Here is a 19,271-nt window from a genome sequence, read left to right as displayed (position 1 = left end):
ATAAATCGAATTTATTTAACCGGTTGTATTATGCCGGTCTGTTTTTATTTAAGTCTTCCGCAGCAATTTATTTAATGCATTTTTAATTATGCTCTTAACTCTGATTAGGTAGCGGATCCGGGTAGGGTCGCTACACAAACCGGAAAATTCAGCAGAACAAATCAGCAGTGATGCCATGTCATTTTTTGTAAAGAAGTTTGGAAAGTTCATCAGAAGAAATCAAGAAGGATCACACAGAAGAAACTTTCAAAAGAAAGATCCAGTTGAAGAACCAAGAAGCTGTTTCAACTGTGGAAAAACAGGACACTTCATAGCCGATTGTCCCAAACCAAAGAACTTTGACAAAAGAAAAAGTTCAAGGAATGATAGACATATCTCAAGACAGAAGCATGAAGCATTGGTTGCAAAGGACAGCAAAACCATGTGGGCTGAATCAGATAGTGATTCAGAGGGATCAAATGGCTCTTCTAGCTCAAGTGATGATGAAGAAGAAGTCAAATGTCTTATGGCAAACGATCATGAACTTCCATCCACCAGTGAACAGGTATTTGATTTTAGTTCTGAGGAATTTACCAAAGAAGAATTAATCAAAGCTCTTCATGATATGGCAAATGAATATCATCAACTGTCCATAGCATTCGATGAAGTCAGAGCCAAGCAAAAGGATCTGCAAGACAACTAAACTGAACTTTTCTTTGGACAATCAGTTGAGATAAGCTGTCTTGAAACAGAGATTGCTGTGCTCCGAACGGAGAATGAACAGCTCAAGATTGATATCAGAAAGCTTACAACCGAAAAACATAACATGGTTGAAATCATAAGATCATGAAATAAATCTTCGAGCCTGTTGACGGAAATGAATGATTCACAAAGACCTCCCCATGACAAAACTGGTCTTGGATTTGGTAAGACAGTGGAAACTGGTGAATCAAGTACTCTACCCATACTAAATATGTGCAAAGGGAAATACATAAACTTTGTACGAGCAGTTAGGGAACATGAAGATGAAAAGCCTGTTCTAATGAATTGGCAACAAATAGAACAGATTAACAGGAAACGATTTGGTATTGGATTCAATCCTCATGAAACTAAGGCTGAAATTGCTAAAATTCCTAAACAGACTAATGCATATCAACCTAATATCATAAGAGGAAATAGAAATCAATATCATAATCAACATCAAGCGATATAGAAATACCAAGGATATTGGAAGAGGCAAACAACATACTGTCTCACAAACACATTACACTCCACAATCTAGAGCATCTAACTTAGTGCGTACCTATAGAAACACAGAAACTGGTAAACTAATTAAAGTATTCCAGGTTTGGGTTCCTAAAGGATTAATCCCTCGTGGACCCAAATAGATATGGGTACCAAAAATTATTCAACTTTGTGAATTCAGGAAGCAGGTATCAAGGAAAAAGAAGAGGAATCTTGGTATCTAGACAGTGGATGCTCAAGACACATGACTGAAAATGCTAAACTACTATCTGAACTTGTTGAATTCGATGGTCCAATAATCACCTTTAGTGACAATTCAAAGGGTAAGACCGTGGGTAAGGGTAAGATTATCCACGGCAACATTATCATTCAAGATGTTCTATTAGTTGAAACTCTCAAATATAATTTGCTTAGCATTAGTCAAATGTGTTACTACGGGCACTTTGCTGAATTCCATAAGCAAAACTGCATTGTTAAAGATGCCTCTGGTAACATTATCTTGACAGGAAACCAATATGGAAACACTTATAAAGTATGCTGGAACATTCAGTCTAACAAACCAGTTTGCCTCGTAGCTTCAAATTCTAAGCGCAACTGGATTTGGCACAAGCGACTGAATCATCTTAATTTCAAAAAAATTGCCAGTCTGAGTAAGTTGGAGCTAGTAACAAGACTGCCTAAAATTGATTTTTCAAAAGACAAAATTTGCTCTGCTTGTCAATTTGGGAAGCAAGTTAGGTCATCTTTTAAAAACAAAGGTTATAACTCATCCTCTCGATGTTTGGAACTGTTACATATGGACTTGTTTGGTCCAATCCCAGTAACAAGCTTAGGGGGAATGAGGTATAATCTTGTCATCATTGATGATTACTCACGATTTACTTGGGTTATTTTCCTAAAAACAAAAGACCAAACTGCTTCTCAACTTATAAAAATCTTTAAAAGGCTATTTAACGAAAAATCAAGTAAGATTGACAGAATCAGGAGTGACAGAGGAACTGAATTTGTCAATCATACTTTATCCTCATTTTTAGAGCATTATGGGATCAAACATGAATTCTCAGCAGCTAAAACACCACAACAAAATGGTGTTGCAGAAAGGAGAAATCGTACTCTTAAAGAAGCTGCGAGAACCATGTTAGTTGACTCCAAGATTTCTCAAAAATTTTGGGCAGAAGCTGTGAACACTGCTTGCTATACTCAAAACAGATCAATGATATGTAAGAAATTTTTCAAAACTCCATATGAGATCTGGAATGGCAGACAACCTAATGTATCGTACTTTAAGATCTTCGGGAGCAAATGCTTCATTCACAAAAACGGTAAAAGTCATCTGACTGCATTTGATGCAAAGTCAGATGAGGTTATTTTTCTAGGATATTCCTCAATCAGTAAAGCTTACAGAGTCTTCAACAAAAGAACTCTAAACGTTGAAGAATCTATTCACGTTATTTTTTATGAAGATCTTACCACTAATATTGAAACTAATACTCATCAACTCTCAGATCTATTTCAGGAAATACAATTAGACAACGATAATCATGATGAAAGTGAAGACGAAGCTTCACCACCTACAAGAACTCTTCAATCTCCTGAAACAGAACTAGTAGACCAAGCAGTTGAGGATCCTTACTTTGATCAATCAGGTGATATTCACCAAACTCACACAGTTGAGAATGATAAAGAACAACACCACGAGACCACAGAGCTTGATCACAACAACATGACTAATCGAGATCTAGAGGCGCAAGTGATCAGTGGAAATCAGTTTAATACTAGACTGAAATGGTCCACCAAGCATCCACTCAGTTCTGTTATTGGTAATCCTACAGCACCACTAAGGACTCGAGGACAAATGATTAAAGAACTTCTTCACGCAGCCTTTATATCTCAAGAAGAACAAAAGAAAATTGAATAAGCATTGGCTGACAATTGTTGGATAGATGCAATGCAAGAAGAGCTAAATCAGTTTACTAGAAATGCAGTCTGGGATCTCGTTCCAAGACCAACACATCAGTCAGTCATTGGCACTCGATGGGTCTTTAAAAACAAGCTAAACGAAGAAGGAACAGTGGTTAGAAATAAGGCAAGATTAGTATCTCAAGGGTACAGACAAGAAGAAGGAATTGACTATGATGAAACTTATGCACCAGTAGCTAGACTGGAAGCAATAAGAATATTCCTTGCATACGCTTCATTCAAGAACCTCAAAGTTTATCAAATGGATGTTAAGAGTGCCTTCTTAAATGGAAAACTTCAAGAAGAAGTGTTTGTTGAGCAACCACCAGGATTCACAAATCATCAATTCCCAGATCATGTGTATCATTTGAATAAAGCTCTTTATGGTCTGAAACAGGCTCCTAGAGCTTGGTATGACACTCTAACCAAATTTCTTCTTGAACATGAATTCACTATAGGAACAGTTGACAAAACGTTGTTCAAATTTATAAAAGGCGATCACACCTTACTAGTTCAAATATATGTTGATGATATTATCTTTGGGTCAACTAACCCCAAATTATGCACAAGATTTTCAAAGCTAATGCAGGAAAAATTCGAGATGAGCATGATGGGTGAACTGAATTTATTTCTTGGATTGCAAGTTCGTCAAATGGAGAATGGAGCATTCATAAGCCAAACCAAATATACCAAAGAACTTATCAAAAAGTTTGGCATGGAGAATTGCACAGGTGCAACCACTCCCATGGGTGCTTCAATCAAACTTGACAAAGACGAAGGGGGAATATCAGTTGATGCCACAATGTATCGAGGTCTAATAGGATCATTGCTTTATTTAACAGCCAGTAGACCTGACATTGTTTTTGTAGTATGCTTATGTGCAAGATTTCAATCAAATCCTAAGCAATCCCACTTCATAGCTGGAAAAAGGATACTAAGGTATCTAAAGAGAACTCAAAATATTGGTCTATGGTATGCTAAGCACAACTCCTTCAACTTAGTTGGGTACTCAGATGCTGATTATGCTGGATGTAAACTGGATCGAAAAAGTACTAGTGGATCATGTCAATTCCTTGGGGATAGACTGATTTCATGGTTTAGCAAGAAACAGACATCCATTGCTACATCTACAACAGAAGCTGAATACTTAGCTGCAGGAAGCTGTTGTACTCAACTGCTCTGGATTCAACAACAGTTGAGAGATTATGGGATTGAAGAACAGGATTCTCCAATATTCTGTGATAACACCAGCACAATTGCAATTACTTACAACCCCATTCTTCACTCAAGAACAAAGCATATCGAAGTTAGGCATCATTTTATCCGAGATCATGCACTGAAGAAGAACGTTCGACTGGAGTACATTTCCACAGAACAACAGACGGCAAACATCTTCACAAAACCTCTTCCAGAGTCTAAGTTTTCTTACTTTCAGAATATTTTAGTACTGATTATGAAATGTCTACTACTAATAAATGCGGAATTTTTTTTTTATACTAAAAATAATACTATACATATATGCCCATACATATATGTATAAAATTTAGAGATAATACTCACAATTAAATCCTTTTAATAATAACTTAAATAAATAAAAATCTTGAAACATGCAATATTAATAAAAATCTGTAACTCAAAATTCAAACCCATGCATGCAAAAATAAACATAAATAAAGTGAAACATGTTTAAAATCCTTGATAAAATATTTCAAACATAATAAAGCTCTAAGGCAACGGTCACGGGGTCCACTGCCAGCTCGCTCATACGTCCTCGCCACCAGTAGGAGCAACATAATAGTCATCTGACTCACCTGCACCATATAAGCGTAGTGAGCCTAGGGGCTCAACATGTCTAACCCTTTATAGCAAGGTTAAAAATAATGCAACACATAATCATACTAATACATATATGTGTACATGCATGCATGAATAAAATATTTCATCATCTTGCCATAAACATCACTGATCTTATTCTTGAACATAAGCATACATAATATAGTTGAGCACGACATTTTGAAACATAATATGGTCATATCCGTAAGTGTGACTAAATCTGTGCCGACTGATCAGTCTCCTGAACCAACGTACGTGGCGGTGAGAAATCACCTCTGTGCTGGTAGTAAACTATCTCTTAACATAAATAGTGGATAACCACCTCTGTGCTGTCACACTACTTCAATTCCCATAATAAAAATATTTTGCTCAACACTTGATCATAATCATAACATGTAAATTTTTCATGAATGCATGCACTAAAAATATGTCCGTAATATATATTTAATTTATTTTTATAATAAATATAATTATACTTAAAATATAAACTTCATGCATAAAATAATTAAATATATATTCCGAACTTAGTTATTTTTCATGGGTTGGTCCAGACTGCTGATCACTCACTTTAAGCCCATTAAACTTAAATAAAAACCCAATAATCATATCTTGGCCCAAATAACTTAATTAACTTAACTGAGCCTAAATAAATTATTTAAGCCATTTAACTTAATTAAATCCAATAAAACTCTAGACTAGCCCCAAAAATCCACTGACTGGCCCAAAATTTCTCATGGGCTCCCAAGCCCATAAAATCATTGGGCTAACTTAAATAAATTATTTAAGGCCCAAATAAAATTATTTGGAGGCCCAAATAATTTTCTAACTAATTATTAAAGCCCAAATACACTTAAACTATTAAATACTTAAAAATTAAAATACCCAAGCCCGCCCCACTTAACCAGGACCCGGACCCTACTGACCCGACCCATGACCTACCAGACCCGACTCGGACCCCAAGACCCGGCCCAGACCCAGCCCCATCCCAAAACCCGATCCCCCTCCCTCTTCCTCTCTCGGCCGCGAGCAGCAGGCCTTCTTGGTCTGCTGCCGACCAGCTCCGGCCGCCCCTGGCCGGAGTGCCGCCACCCAGACGTAGCCCACATCTGGGCGGTCCTAACCTAGCCCACGCCCCGCTGGTCCATGACCAAGCATGGACCAGCCAAGCTCTCTTCCATTAAACCCTAACCCTGCGCACCCACAGCCCTTCCATGGAGTTTCTGATCGGCCAGCCCCTAACCAGCCTGTAACCTGGCCATGGTTCGATCCTTAGGCACCCTAGGACACCCCCTGACCGAACCCTCAGTCCTGGACCAAGCCATACTATGAAAAACGTGAGCCATGAGTGAAAGAATCATCAAACATACATCAAAAACCTTACCTACATGCATAAATCGAAAAGTTCATGATAAAAATCTGAAATAAAACCATCATGCGTGAATAGTAGCTTATATGGTGTTCAAACGAAAGAATAGACATGCCTTATAATTATTTGAAGGCTAAGACCGCGTGTACGGCTCCGGGACAGCGAACGGATGACGAACTCTCAAAAATCTTTGAAGGATCGGCTATGGAGGCTTGATTATTCTGCTGGAAACGAGAGAATGGGGTGAAGGGGATGGATGGTGTCGGCTGAAGGAGATAGTGGTGGGGTGTGGGGTAGGTTTAGGTTTTAAATTTTAATAACATAATAACAAATTATTTAATTAATAAAAATAACTCAAAAGCTCTTAAACATAATAATTAAATCTGAAATAAAAGTCATAATCCCGAAATTATTAAATAAGCTAATTTTAAAATTAATAAAAGTCAATAAAGGGACTAATTTTGGCTAAAAATAAACCCTTAAATAAATATATAATTAAATACTAAAATTTTCTTGACAAAATACCTTAAAATATTATTTTAAGGCTCATAAAACTCATAAAATATTTTTGGCTAAAAATTTTGGTATCTCGTCCGTCCACGGTTTCGTCTACGCGATCAACTCAATAAAAATCTCAAAAATCTAAAATATAATAATTGCGGGTTAAATGATAAAATAAATTTAAATCATGCATATAATTCACATAATAACACATAAATATCATTTAACCCAAATATAAATTTTAAATAATTATTTTTCCTAATTATGCATGCGAATTTACGTATTAAAATTTTTCGGTTGCTACAATTCTCCCCCCCTTAAAATGAATTCTCGAAATTAAGGTACTTACACGAATAACTCCGGGTAGCGAGTACTCATGTCCGCCTCAGTCTCCCAAGTGGCTTCCTCCTTCGAATGATTCAGCCACTGGATTTTGACCATCGGTATGACCCGCGTCCTCAGTCTTCGCTCCTCCCTAGCCAAGATCCGAACTGGCCTCTCCTCAAATGCTAACTCCGGTGTCAACTGTAGAGGCTCGTAATCCAACACATGCGACGGGTTCGAGATGTATCTCCGAAGCATGGATACATGAAAGACGTTGTTCACTGCCGTAAGCCCTGGTGGCAAAGCCAAACGGTAGGCCAACGTGCCAACTCTCTCCAAGACCTCGAATGGTCCAATATACCTCGGATTCAACTTGTCTCTGCGACCAAATCTCATCACACCTTTCATGGGCGATACCTTCAAAAATACATGATCACCAACCACAAACTCAAGATCTCATCGTCGAGTATCAGCATAACTCTTCTGACGACTCTGAGCAGTCCTCATACGATCCCGAATCTGAGTCACAATGTCTGCAGTCTGCTGTATAATCTCGGGTCCAAGTAAAATCCTTTCTCCAACCTCATCCCAATGCATTGGAGATCTGCATCTCCTCCTGTAGAGAGCTGCATAAGGAGCCATACCTATAGATGCCTGGAAACTGTTGTTATAGCTAAACTCCACTAACGACAATCTAGTCTCCCAAGAGCCCTGAAAATCAATGACGCAAGCTCTCAGTAGATCCTCGAGAACCTGAATCACTCTCTCAGACTGCCCGTCTGTCTGGAGGTGGAAAGCTGTACTGAACAGTAATCTAGTCCCCAATGCTGTATGCAGACTCTTCCAAAATGCAGATGTAAATCTCGGATCTCTATCAGATACAATAGACACCGGTATGCCATGCAGTCTAACAATCTCCTTGATATAAAGCTCTGCATACTTGTTCAAAGAATAAGTAGTTCTCACCGGCAGAAAATGAGCTGACTTAGTGAGTCTATCCACGATCACCCAAATAGCTGTACAGCCTCTGACACTCCTCGGAAGACCCACTACAAAATCCATAGTGATGTTCTCCCCCTTCCACTCTGGAATGGGTAGAGGCTTAAGAAACCCTGCCGAACGCTGATGTTCTGCCTTGACCTGCTGACAAGTCAAGCACTCAGATACAAATCGACCAATATCTCTCTTCATGTCGGGCCACCAATACAATGACTGCAAATCTCTATACATCTTCGTACTTCCGGGGTGAATGGAATACGGAGATGTGTGAGCCTCTGCCAAGATCTCGGTCCTCAACCGATCAATGTTCGGTACCCACATACGACCTCGGTACTGAACGATGCCATCAATGAAAGTATAAATGAGACTACCCTTGGCTTCATCTCTCTGCTCCAACCGATGTAACTCCTCATCCGCAGGCTGTCCCTCTCTGATACGATCTCGAAGATTCGGCTGTACTGCTAACACTGCCAAACTCGGTGCATGACCGCCCGAATAGTATTCCAAACCGAATCTCTGTATATCCTCCTGAAGTGGAAACTGTACTGTCAAACAGGATACCACTGAAGTCTTTTGACTCAATGCATCGGCCACCACATTAGCCTTGCCCGGATGGTAGCTAATGTCGCAGTCGTAATCCTTCACCAACTCTAGCCATCTGCGCTGCCTCATGTTCAACTCCTTCTGGGTGAAGAAGTACTTAAGACTCTTATGATCGGTGAAAATCTTGCACTTCTCACCATACAGATAGTGCCTCCAGATTTTCAAAGAAAAAACCACTGCTGCTAGCTCCAAGTCATGCGTCGGATAGTTCTGCTCATGAATCTTCAATTGTCTCAACGCATAGGCAATGACTCGGTCACTCTGCATCAATATGGTGCCCAACCCTAGCTTAGACGCATCCGTGTAAACCACTAACTCCTCATGTGGAACAGGCATCGCCAACACTGGCGCAGATGTGAGTGCTTCCTTAAGCCGATCGAAGCTCCTCTGACAGTCTGAACTTCATATAAACTTCGCATTTTTCTTGGTCAAGGAAGTCAAGGGTACTAAAATAGAAGAAAAACCCTTGATGAACTTCCGGTAGTAGCCTGCTAAACCTAAGAAACTGCGAATCTCTGAAGCATTCTTCGGAATTCCCCAATCCTGCACTGCCTGCACCTTTGTCTGATCCACTGCTATCCCATCTCTCGAAACTATATGGCCAAGAAATGCAACCTGCTCTAGCCAAAACTCGCACTTACTGAATTTTGCATACAATCGATGCTCCCTCAAAGTCTGCAATGCTGTCTGCAAGTGCTGTCTATGCTCTTCCATGCTCCTCGAGTAGATCAATATATCATCAATAAAGACTATGATAAACTGATCTAAGTATGGCTGAAAAACGCGGTTCATGAGATCCATGAAGACCGCTGGAGCATTGGTCAACCCAAACGGCATTACTAAGAACTCGTAATGCTCATAGCGTGTCCGAAAAGCAGTCTTGGACACATCCGCATCTCTGATCCTCAACTGATGATAGCCATATCGCAGATCGATCTTAGAGAAAACCGAAGCTTCCTGCAATTGATCAAACAAATCTTCAATCCTCGGCAGTGGATACTTGTTCTTCACTGTGACTCTATTGAGCTCTCGGTAATCGATACAAAGTCTCATGCTACCATCTTTCTTTTTCAAAAACAACACTGGAGCTCCCCAAGGAGAAAAGCTAGGGCGAATAAAGCCCTTCTCCAACAATTCCTGAATCTGCTCCTTCAACTCTTTCATCTCTGTCGGAGCGAGCCGATACGGTGCCTTAGAAATAGGCACAGTGTCGGGCATCAACTCAATGCTGAACTCCACTTCCTTTGCTGGTGGAATTCCTGTAACGTCATCGGGAAAAACATCTGAAAAGTCACGTACCACCTCTATCTCTCCTAGGGAACTGGTAGGTGGCACTGCTGATGTGACTACACTGGAAAGAAACCCATGGCAACCACGTCTCAATAACTTCCTCGCACATGTATAAGAAATCACAGGCGATATTTCAGTGCTCGGAGATGCAAAGAAAACAAACTGGTCGCCTTCCACCGGTTTCACTGCCACTATCCTCTGTCGGAAATCAATCACTGCTCCGTTGACTGACAACCAATCCATACCCAAAATCAGATCGAATCCAGTCAACGGTAAGACCACTAAATCTGCCATGATAGTGCGCCCCTCTAAATCCATCTCCAAGCCTCTGCAGATACTAGTGGTAGAAAGAACCTGTCCAGACGGCATGGTTACATCGTACCCGGTAACAGCAACCTCGGGCTTAATGCCTATCCGTCTGATAAACTCCAGGGAGATAAACGAATGCGTAGCTCCCGAATCTAGCAATGCATACGTGGAGTTTTCTCCTACTAGAATTCTCCCTGCACGCAGAAAATCCCAACAATCGCATACTAAACTTACTCTCTCCCAATAAAAGTTATAAAATATTTCTCTTAATTAAACACAAGTAATAAGTACATCTTACTCTAATCATGCAATCCGGCAACCCATGCAAATTAAAATCATGAAGTAAATTTCCAAAAATTTCTTAAAAGAATAAGTTAGGATATACCGGTGATTAAGGAGGTATCTGGGTCTGCCTCCTCAGCCTACATGACAAACACCCGCCCAGTGGTGTTCTTCTTCCTTGGGAAGTTGTATGCCACATGCCCTGGCTCCTTGTAGTGGTAGCAAACATTGGAACCGATCAAACAATGACCTGAGTGAGGCCTCTGACACTGCGGGCACAAGGGAACTACTCCTATCTTAGGGGCCCCGCCCCTCTGTTGCTGCTGTGGCTGGCGCCCCTGAGGCCTCGCCTGCTGTCCCTATTGATTTGGGCCCTTAGGCGGCCTAGTAAACTGCTTCTTCGCAGGAGGCTGCGAAGATGGTCGATAAGCTCCTGGCTGGAACTGCCTCTTGCCCTGCTGTTCCCTCTGCATCTCTCGTCTCCCTTCCTCAGAACGCAATGCTCTGCTAACTGCCGCCTCATAAGTAGTGACATCCAACATGCAAACGTCATGCTTGATGTCAGCCCGCAATCCATCCACAAACTGTCTCAACTTATCCGGTGCACTGTCAGCAATAAGAGGCACGAAGCGACACCCTCTCTCGAACTGGGTGATGTAATCCACCACAGACTTGTCCCCCTGACGGAGACTCGTGAACTCCCGGATCATGCAGCTGCGCACATCCTCAGTGAAATACTTGGCTTAGAACATACGTCTGAACTCTATCCAAGTCAAAAAAGGTAGATTCACGCCTCGAACAACGCCTTCCCACCAAGAGGCTGCATCACCTCTCGTCATATAAACCGCACACTTAACCCTATCAGCATCTGTGATCCCCATGTAGTCGAATATAGACTCTAGTGATCGGATCCATCCCTCGGCAATGAGCGGATCAGTGGTGCCTGTAAACTTCTTTGGTCCCTTTTTCTGGAACCGCTCAGCCACATCCTCATCATGGGTAAGCCTAGGTCGTGCAGTTTGCTGCTCTAACAAAGCAGTGATCCCCGCCATCATATTTGCATTGGCCTGCTCCAATGCTGCAAGAGGGTTCTGCGGAGGTGGAGGTCCCCCGCGTCTGTTCATCTGTCTCGGAGGCATTCTGCACCACCACATGTTTCTTTACGTAAATCGCAATGCATAACTTAAGGGTTCTAAAACTTTACTAATATGAAAATCTTAAATCATCACATATGCTCCTTATAATTCATAAGAAACCAATTAAAACTTACAGACTGGTAGTAGGATTTTTGAGCTTCACGTGGCATAGGACACCCTCCAAGGACCGCGCTTTGATACCAATTAAAACGTCTACTACTAATAAATGCGGAATTTTTTTTTATATACTAAAATAATACTATACATATATGCCCATACATATATGTATAAAATTTAGAAATAATACTCACAATTAAATCCTTTTAATAATAACTTAAATAAATAAAAATCTTGAAATATGCAATATTAATAAAAATCTGTAACTCAAAATTCAAACCCATGCATGCGAAAATAAACATAAATAAAGTGAAACATGTTTAAAATCCTTGATAAAATATTTCAAACATAATAAAGCTCTAAGGCAACGGTCACGGGGTCCACTGCCAGCTCGCTCATACGTCCTCGCCACCGGTAGGAGCAACATAATAGTCATCTGACTCACCTGCACCATATAAGCGTAGTGAGCCTAGGGGCTCAACATGTCTAACCCTTTATAGCAAGGTTAAAAATAATGCAACACATAATCATACTAATACATATATGTGTACATGCATGCATGAATAAAATATTTCATCATCTTGCCATAAACATCACTGATCTTATTCTTGAACATAAGCATACATAATATAGTTGAGCACGACATTTTGAAACATAATATGGTCCTATCCGTAAGTGTGACTAAATCTGTGCCGACTGATCAATCTCTTGAACCAACGTACGCGGCAGTGATAAATCACCTCTGTGCTGGTAGTAAACTACCTCTTAACATAAATAGTGGATAACCACCTCTGTGCTATCACACTACTTCAATTCTCATCATAAAAATATTTTGCTCAACACTTGATCATAATCATAACATGTAAATTTTTCATGAATGCATGCACTGAAAATATGTCCGTAATATATATTTAATTTATTTTCATAATAAATATACTTATACTTAAAATATAAACTTCATGCATAAAATAATTAAATATATATTCCGGACTTAGTTATTTTTCATGGGTTGGTCCAGACTGCTGATCACTCACTTTAAGCCCATTAAACTTAAATAAAAGCCCAATAATCATATCTTAGCCCAAATAACTTAATTAACTTAACTGGGCCTAAATAAATTATTTAAACCCTTTAACTTAATTAAATCCAATAAAACTCTAGACAGGCCCCAAAAATCCACTGACTGGCCCAAAAATTCCCATGGGCTCCCAAGCCCATAAAAATCATTGGGCTAACTTAAATAAATTATTTAAGGCCCAAATAAAATTATTTGGAGGCCCAAATAATTTTCTAACTAATTATTAAAGCCCAAATACACTTAAACTATTAAATACTTAAAAATTAAAATACCCAAGCCCGCCCCACCTAACCCGGACCCGAACCCTACTGACCCGACCCATGACCTACCAGACCCGACTCGGACCCCAAGACCCGGCCCAGACCCAGCCCCCTCCCAAAACCCGATCCCCCTCCCTCTTCCTCTCTCGGCCGCGAGCAGCAGGCCTTCTTGGCCTACTGCCGGCCAGCTCCGGCCGCCCCTGGCCGGAGCGCCACCGCCCAGACGTAGCCCACGTTTGGGTGGTCCTAACCTAGCCCACGCCTCGCTGGTCCATGACCATGCATGGACCAGCCGAGCTCTCTTCTATTAAACCCTAACCCTGCGCACCCGAAGCCCTTCCATGGAGTTTCTGATCGGCCAGCCCCTAACCAGCCTATAACCTAGCCATGGTTCGATCCTTAGGCACCCTAGTACACCCCCTGACCGAACTCTCAATCCTGGACCAAGCCATACTATGAAAAACGTGAGCCATGAGTGAAAGAATCATCAAACATACATCAAAAACCTTACCTACATGCATAAATCGAAAAGTTCATGATAAAAATCTGAAATAAAACCATCATGCGTGAATAGTAGCTTATATGGTGTTCAAACGAAAGAATAGACATGCCTTATAATTATTTGAAGGCTAAGACCGCGTGTACGGATCCGAGACGATGAACGGATGACGAACTCTCAAAAATCATTGAAGGATCGGCTATGGAGGCTTGATTATTCTGCTGGAAACGAGAGAATGGGGTGAAGGGGATGGATGGTGTCGGCTGAAGGAGATAGTGGTGGGGTGTGGGGTAGGTTTAGGTTTTAAATTTTAATAACATAATAACAAATTATTTAATTAATAAAAATAACTCAAAAGCTCTTAAACATAATAATTAAATCTAAAATAAAAGTCATAATCCCAAAATTATTAAATAGGCTAATTTTAAAATTAATAAAAATCAATAAAGGGACTAATTTTGGCTAAAAATAAACCCTTAAATAAATATATAATTAAATACTAAAATTTTTTTGACAAAATACCTTAAAATATTATTTTAAGGCTCATAAAACTCATAAAATATTTTTGGCTAAAAATTTTGGTATCTCGTCCGTCCACGGTCCCGTCTACGCGATCAACTCAATAAAATTTTCAAAAATCTAAAATACAATAATTGCGGGTTAAATGATAAAATAAATTTAAATCATGCATATAATTCACATAATAACACATAAATGTCATTTAACCTGAATATAAATTTTAAATAATTATTTTTCCTAATTATGCATGCGAATTTATGTATTAAAATTTTTCGGGTGCTACAGATTAACTTAGATTAAAAAATTAGATTATTCTTTATAGTTTGTCTACACAGTTTAAATATGATCTAAACTGAATTCTCCGCAAGGCTGTTAAACTAACTTTATTTTGTTATTGATAAATCTTTTTCTATCTTAAAAGATTTACGCATGTTTTAAGGGGGAATTTCTTTTTGATAATAATATAAACTCGCATCAAATAAAAAAATTAATGAACAAACGAATTTAGAAGAAAAACTTATTTTATTTAATAAACATGGTTTACAATATCTATTTCAAACTCCACAGCCATCTTCAAAAGGCGAAGATACTCCTTCAACGGGCCATCTTCCACCTCTTCAAGGCCATGAAGAAGGGTCACCACCCTTAACTCCTTCAAGAGCAAGAGTCGTATGCCTTCCCTACCAAGGACATACGCAGGGTTGTTTACTCCAAGTTCTTGCTTGTACTTCTCCAAGCGTCAAACCTCCTCAGGATTAAGAGCTTTTGGACTCCTAAACTGCATTCGTATCAGTTTTGCTCGAAGACGAGCAACTTTTCCTTCAATAAAATCATCATGAGCAGCTCTCCAATTTTCCATTTCTCTATACTCTTACTCTTCTGTTTATTTCTTTATATAGACTGATAGCACGGATAACGAAGAGTCTCTAACATTTATTATTTCTTAAAAGTATTGAGTATATTAAAAGTCTCTTGCGTATTCCTTTCACGAAATAAGGCACTGTTTATGACAAGAATATCTCTGAAATTTGATTGCTTATAATCATTACCTGATAACATAGTTTCTCGTGCCCTTTAAATAGTTCAGTTCATCTACACTCATGTAACACAGTTTATATACTATATCAGTTTAGGAAAACTCAGTTTATATATTATATCAGTTTAAGAAAAATCAGTTGATGAACAAAATCAGTCTAGTAAAATTAACTCTTGCATTCATTCTTAGGAAGCAAAAAGGTTACATTTACACACTCTTTATCTCCCTCATCTTAAGAAAAACTTCATAACTCCAGTCTGTCACCCATGCTCGTAGAGGCGCAACAGTAGGATCACTTAGCTCATCAGTTGCAATGCGAACAAGTGTGATGTACTCCTTACTAAGCATCATATAGAGAACATTTTTATCTTTAAAAATGTCTCTGGGTGCAAAAGTATCCAGTGCTACCATTTATGTGAGACCTCGATTCTAATCATCTAATCTCAGAATAAACAATAATTACGCATACAAGATCTAAGATTAAAAGAAAAGTTTTTTTTTTTTTTTTTTACACAGGGTGACGCGCGGGCGCGCCACCCGAGGCACGGGCGCGCATACAGACCTGCCCGAGCCTCCGAGAAAGGGAGCAGAATGCGCGGGCGCTCCACACCAGGCGCGGGCGCGCATGGCCTGCTGTTTTAGCTCAAAATAAGGCTTCAAAAGTGCAATCCAACACCCGGAAGGGCTCCGAAATGATCCAACTAACACTTTTCCAACAACGAAGTATTCAATTACAAGAAAGAGTAGAACATGCATCAATTCTATGTTCCAAAATCCAAAATACAAATCGAGTTCGAATACAATCTAAGTTCGATTTCAAATTCGACTTCTACAACAACAAGGCCTCACTCTATCAACTCGACCACCTAGCCATGCGATCTCTGACTCGGTCCTGCCCCACCTGTTGCCAAACACACATACAAAGACAAGACAACAACCGGATAATCCGGTGAGAATAATATTCCCAGTAAAAGAGACAAACATGCAATATCATAAAAACATCTCAAACGAAATGCATCATCTTCTAGATATTCATAAAACAACCATGAAATTCCACAAGAATGTCTAAAACTCAATTCATATGCATAAATGCAATGCATGTCTTTAAATCTGGGATTATCAAGTCAGATAATCAAAACATTTCTGCTTTTGCATTTGGGATCCCGAGGACGAGATCACGTAAACGACTCACCGACTCTCCCGATCGAGGTGGTGCTACGTATCTCCATCCTCTAGACTTTGGTGCGACTATAAGGAGTATGCTAGCACTAGGTGAAACGTCTACACCCAGGCCACTCACAATATAATCCCCAAAACGTCTATCATCAAAAGGGCCGTCCTGCCCGCTATTCAAATCAGGGTTCATATGCTCAATATGAATGCAATGCAACATAACTCAAATAATCAATTAACATGCAAGTATGTGATTTTTCCGGAACACTCGAATCAAGTCAGATTCGAATCATTTGTTCCATTCCATTCCAAGTCATCTTATACCTCTTTTCAACAACGTCGATGCTCCAAACCTGGAAAGAACATCGATACAAGAATTCCAAATCAAAATTCCATTCCAAATCAAGTTCAACGATAAAGATAATTCAATTCAACTTTCGAGGATGGATCAACTCGATACCAAACCTCGATCAACTCTTCAACGATTCGAAAGTTGCCAATTCGAAACTCCACGATCTTCACTAATCTGCGGAGATAAAATCAATCCAATATCAATCCATTCAAAACGAGCAACTCCCAAAAACTCAAACGAATCTCCAATTTCCAAAATCTCAAACCGGCGGCATAACGGCTATAAATTCAACTAACCGAAAATGCAAACAACATAATATCACTCTAAGCAACTCATATCAATCAACATTCAACCAAAACAATCCAATTCCAACAAATCACAAAACTCACTTTTTCGAAAATCCCTTCAAAAATTCATAACAAATCCGAACGTCGCTCTAATTCAAAACTGACAGATAATAAACGATCAGAACTCCGCCAGGAACAACATACTAGAATCTAAATCGATTCTAACCACCTCCGAAAAACAAAACATATCCGATCGGAGAAATACTTACGGTATAACGAAGCTCTCTCAGCCGTGATCGCTAATCTACCTTCAGAAATAATTTCTAACGGACGGATCGAGCTCGGACTGAAATCCAAAAGCTTGAAAAGCTTATCTCACGCCTTCAATGGAGGAATCGGTTGGGAGAGAAGAGGGTGGAGTGAAGGAGGAGTCAAAACAAGGTATAAATATCTAATTAAGTCCATATTTGCGTTTTAGTCCCTGAAAAATCCAAAATTTGCAAAAAGGACCCTGATCAAAATCAAGTCGGCTCTTGAACTCTGGAATCTCCGATTATCTTAAATAAAGTCGATTAAGATAAAATCGGGGCGTTACAATTCTCCCCCACTAAGAAAAGATTTCGTCCTCGAAATCGACACGGTTCCAACACGAACTCTGTTCTCCAAACTACTCCTTCAAGTCTGTCAATCAAAAGTCGACTCCTTCTCTAAATAAAATCCTCCTAAGCTCAGTCACAATCGAATCATCTCCGGTTTCAACTCAAGGCATAACATCCAAAGTTCGACTCGTCTAATCTGGCTGTCCGTCGTTCTGAGGATATCGAACTAAAAAATTTGAAATCAGACAACAAAATCTCATCGAAGTCCTTGCCGAAAGATTGAGCGCATCAAGGATCTCTGTCTAAACTAACCGACTTCGGCCAAACATGACATCTGACGACCTCTGACAAGATCTCAATCCTCTAGTCTTGAATGAAAGTCATTCTGTACGGAAAACGGTAGCAGATTCCAACAATCGGTCAATCAAATCAGACAGTAGATAAAATAAGAACAGCTCAAAACATCGGTTGCTGCATACAATTCCTCAGATAAAATTCGCAGTAAGAAATCTCATACAATCTAATCCTCTTCTCTGCTTTCAAATCAGTTCCGTCTGCTAAAATAATTACTCCAACTCTTAAGATTAGAACAGATCATGTGAATTTTCGCATAAGACAAATAGAAGAACAGGTCTTCAAATCAATAAGATCGCTACGAGCTCAAAGTCCAGATTCAGACATTGAGTCTCGAGCGTCTTCAACTGTCTCGACGTCTAGACTATAGCGCAATTCCACTTAATAAGAATACATCTCCAAAATCTCGATAAGAAAAGATCGCTGATCGGCATAAATTCCATCATCAAATCATACAATCGAAGAAGACCATTCGATCCAAAAGAATTCAGACATCGAAGAATAACGTACAACTGCTTGGTACCACAATCTGCTATCCAATTCTCAAAAGCTCCGAAAGATCAGTATAATTCTCATTCCACAAGATAAGAAATCAACGATAAGAATTCATAACCTCTACTAATTCTTCTGAAAGATCCGGTTAACAGAAGTTAACAACACTACTGGAGTATTCATCAATTCGAACGATTCAACAATTTAAAAGAGGCACGTTAAACATATACAGATTCTTCAATAAGAAGGCAAGAGATTCGCCAGTATCTAACAGTCCAATAAGAATAAGAAACTCAATATCGAACGTTACCTGATCTGTCATTATCGGGTGCAGCCTGAGTCTGCGGATCCTCAGACAGAGCAAAAACTCATGCCTGCTGTCTGGGAGGCTGGCTTGCATACTGATTACCTTCCTGAACATTCTGTTGCTGAGGTTGGAAAGAGTGGACAGTAGGTGCTTGCTGCTGAGGCTGAGCTGTCTGTCTCGGGAAAATTCCACTCTGAGCTTGCTGAGGAACACGCTGAGGACACGTTCTCGCAAAATGCCCCGCCTGGTTACAAATATGACAGCTTCCAAAAATACCTCTACACTGATCACTGGAGTGACGACCTCCGCAGTTGGCACAAGACATGCCTGACTGTCCCGAACTCTGTCCCGACCCATACTGCCTCGAATTAC

At 39.7% G+C, this 19,271-nt stretch overlaps 1 protein-coding gene across 1 annotated transcript; it reads right to left on the bottom strand.

Moving 5' to 3' along the window:
- Window positions 1-6,373: 6,373 nt before the first annotated feature.
- LOC140878155 (uncharacterized) lies at window positions 6,374-11,742 on the bottom strand. Its single transcript, XM_073281766.1, has 7 exons — window positions 11,445-11,742; window positions 11,084-11,201; window positions 10,001-10,517; window positions 8,522-8,734; window positions 8,174-8,347; window positions 7,472-7,624; window positions 6,374-6,397 (listed from the first exon to the last, which is right to left on the bottom strand). Exons 1-7 carry the CDS (start codon window positions 11,740-11,742, stop codon window positions 6,374-6,376), a joined length of 1,497 nt encoding a protein of 498 aa, XP_073137867.1.
- Window positions 11,743-19,271: the final 7,529 nt, after the last annotated feature.

The sequence above is a fragment of the Henckelia pumila genome, chromosome 2 (assembly GCF_033568475.1).
Source record: "Henckelia pumila isolate YLH828 chromosome 2, ASM3356847v2, whole genome shotgun sequence".
Classification (NCBI taxonomy): Eukaryota; Viridiplantae; Streptophyta; class Magnoliopsida; order Lamiales; family Gesneriaceae; genus Henckelia; species Henckelia pumila.
This window is presented reverse-complemented; position numbering and strand designations above follow the sequence as displayed.

Coding starts and splice junctions, on each gene's coding strand:
- LOC140878155 (XM_073281766.1), bottom strand. CDS start 11,742: ATGGCGGGGATCACTGCTTTGTTAGAGCAGCAAACTGCACGACCTAGG. Junction 8,348..8,521: donor AGTACCGAGGTCGTATGTGG/GTACCGAACATT, acceptor ACTTGTCAGCAG/GTCAAGGCAGAACATCAGCG. Junction 6,398..7,471: donor CAGTGAACAACGTCTTTCAT/GTATCCATGCTT, acceptor TTATGCATGTAG/GTAAGGTTTTTGATGTATGT.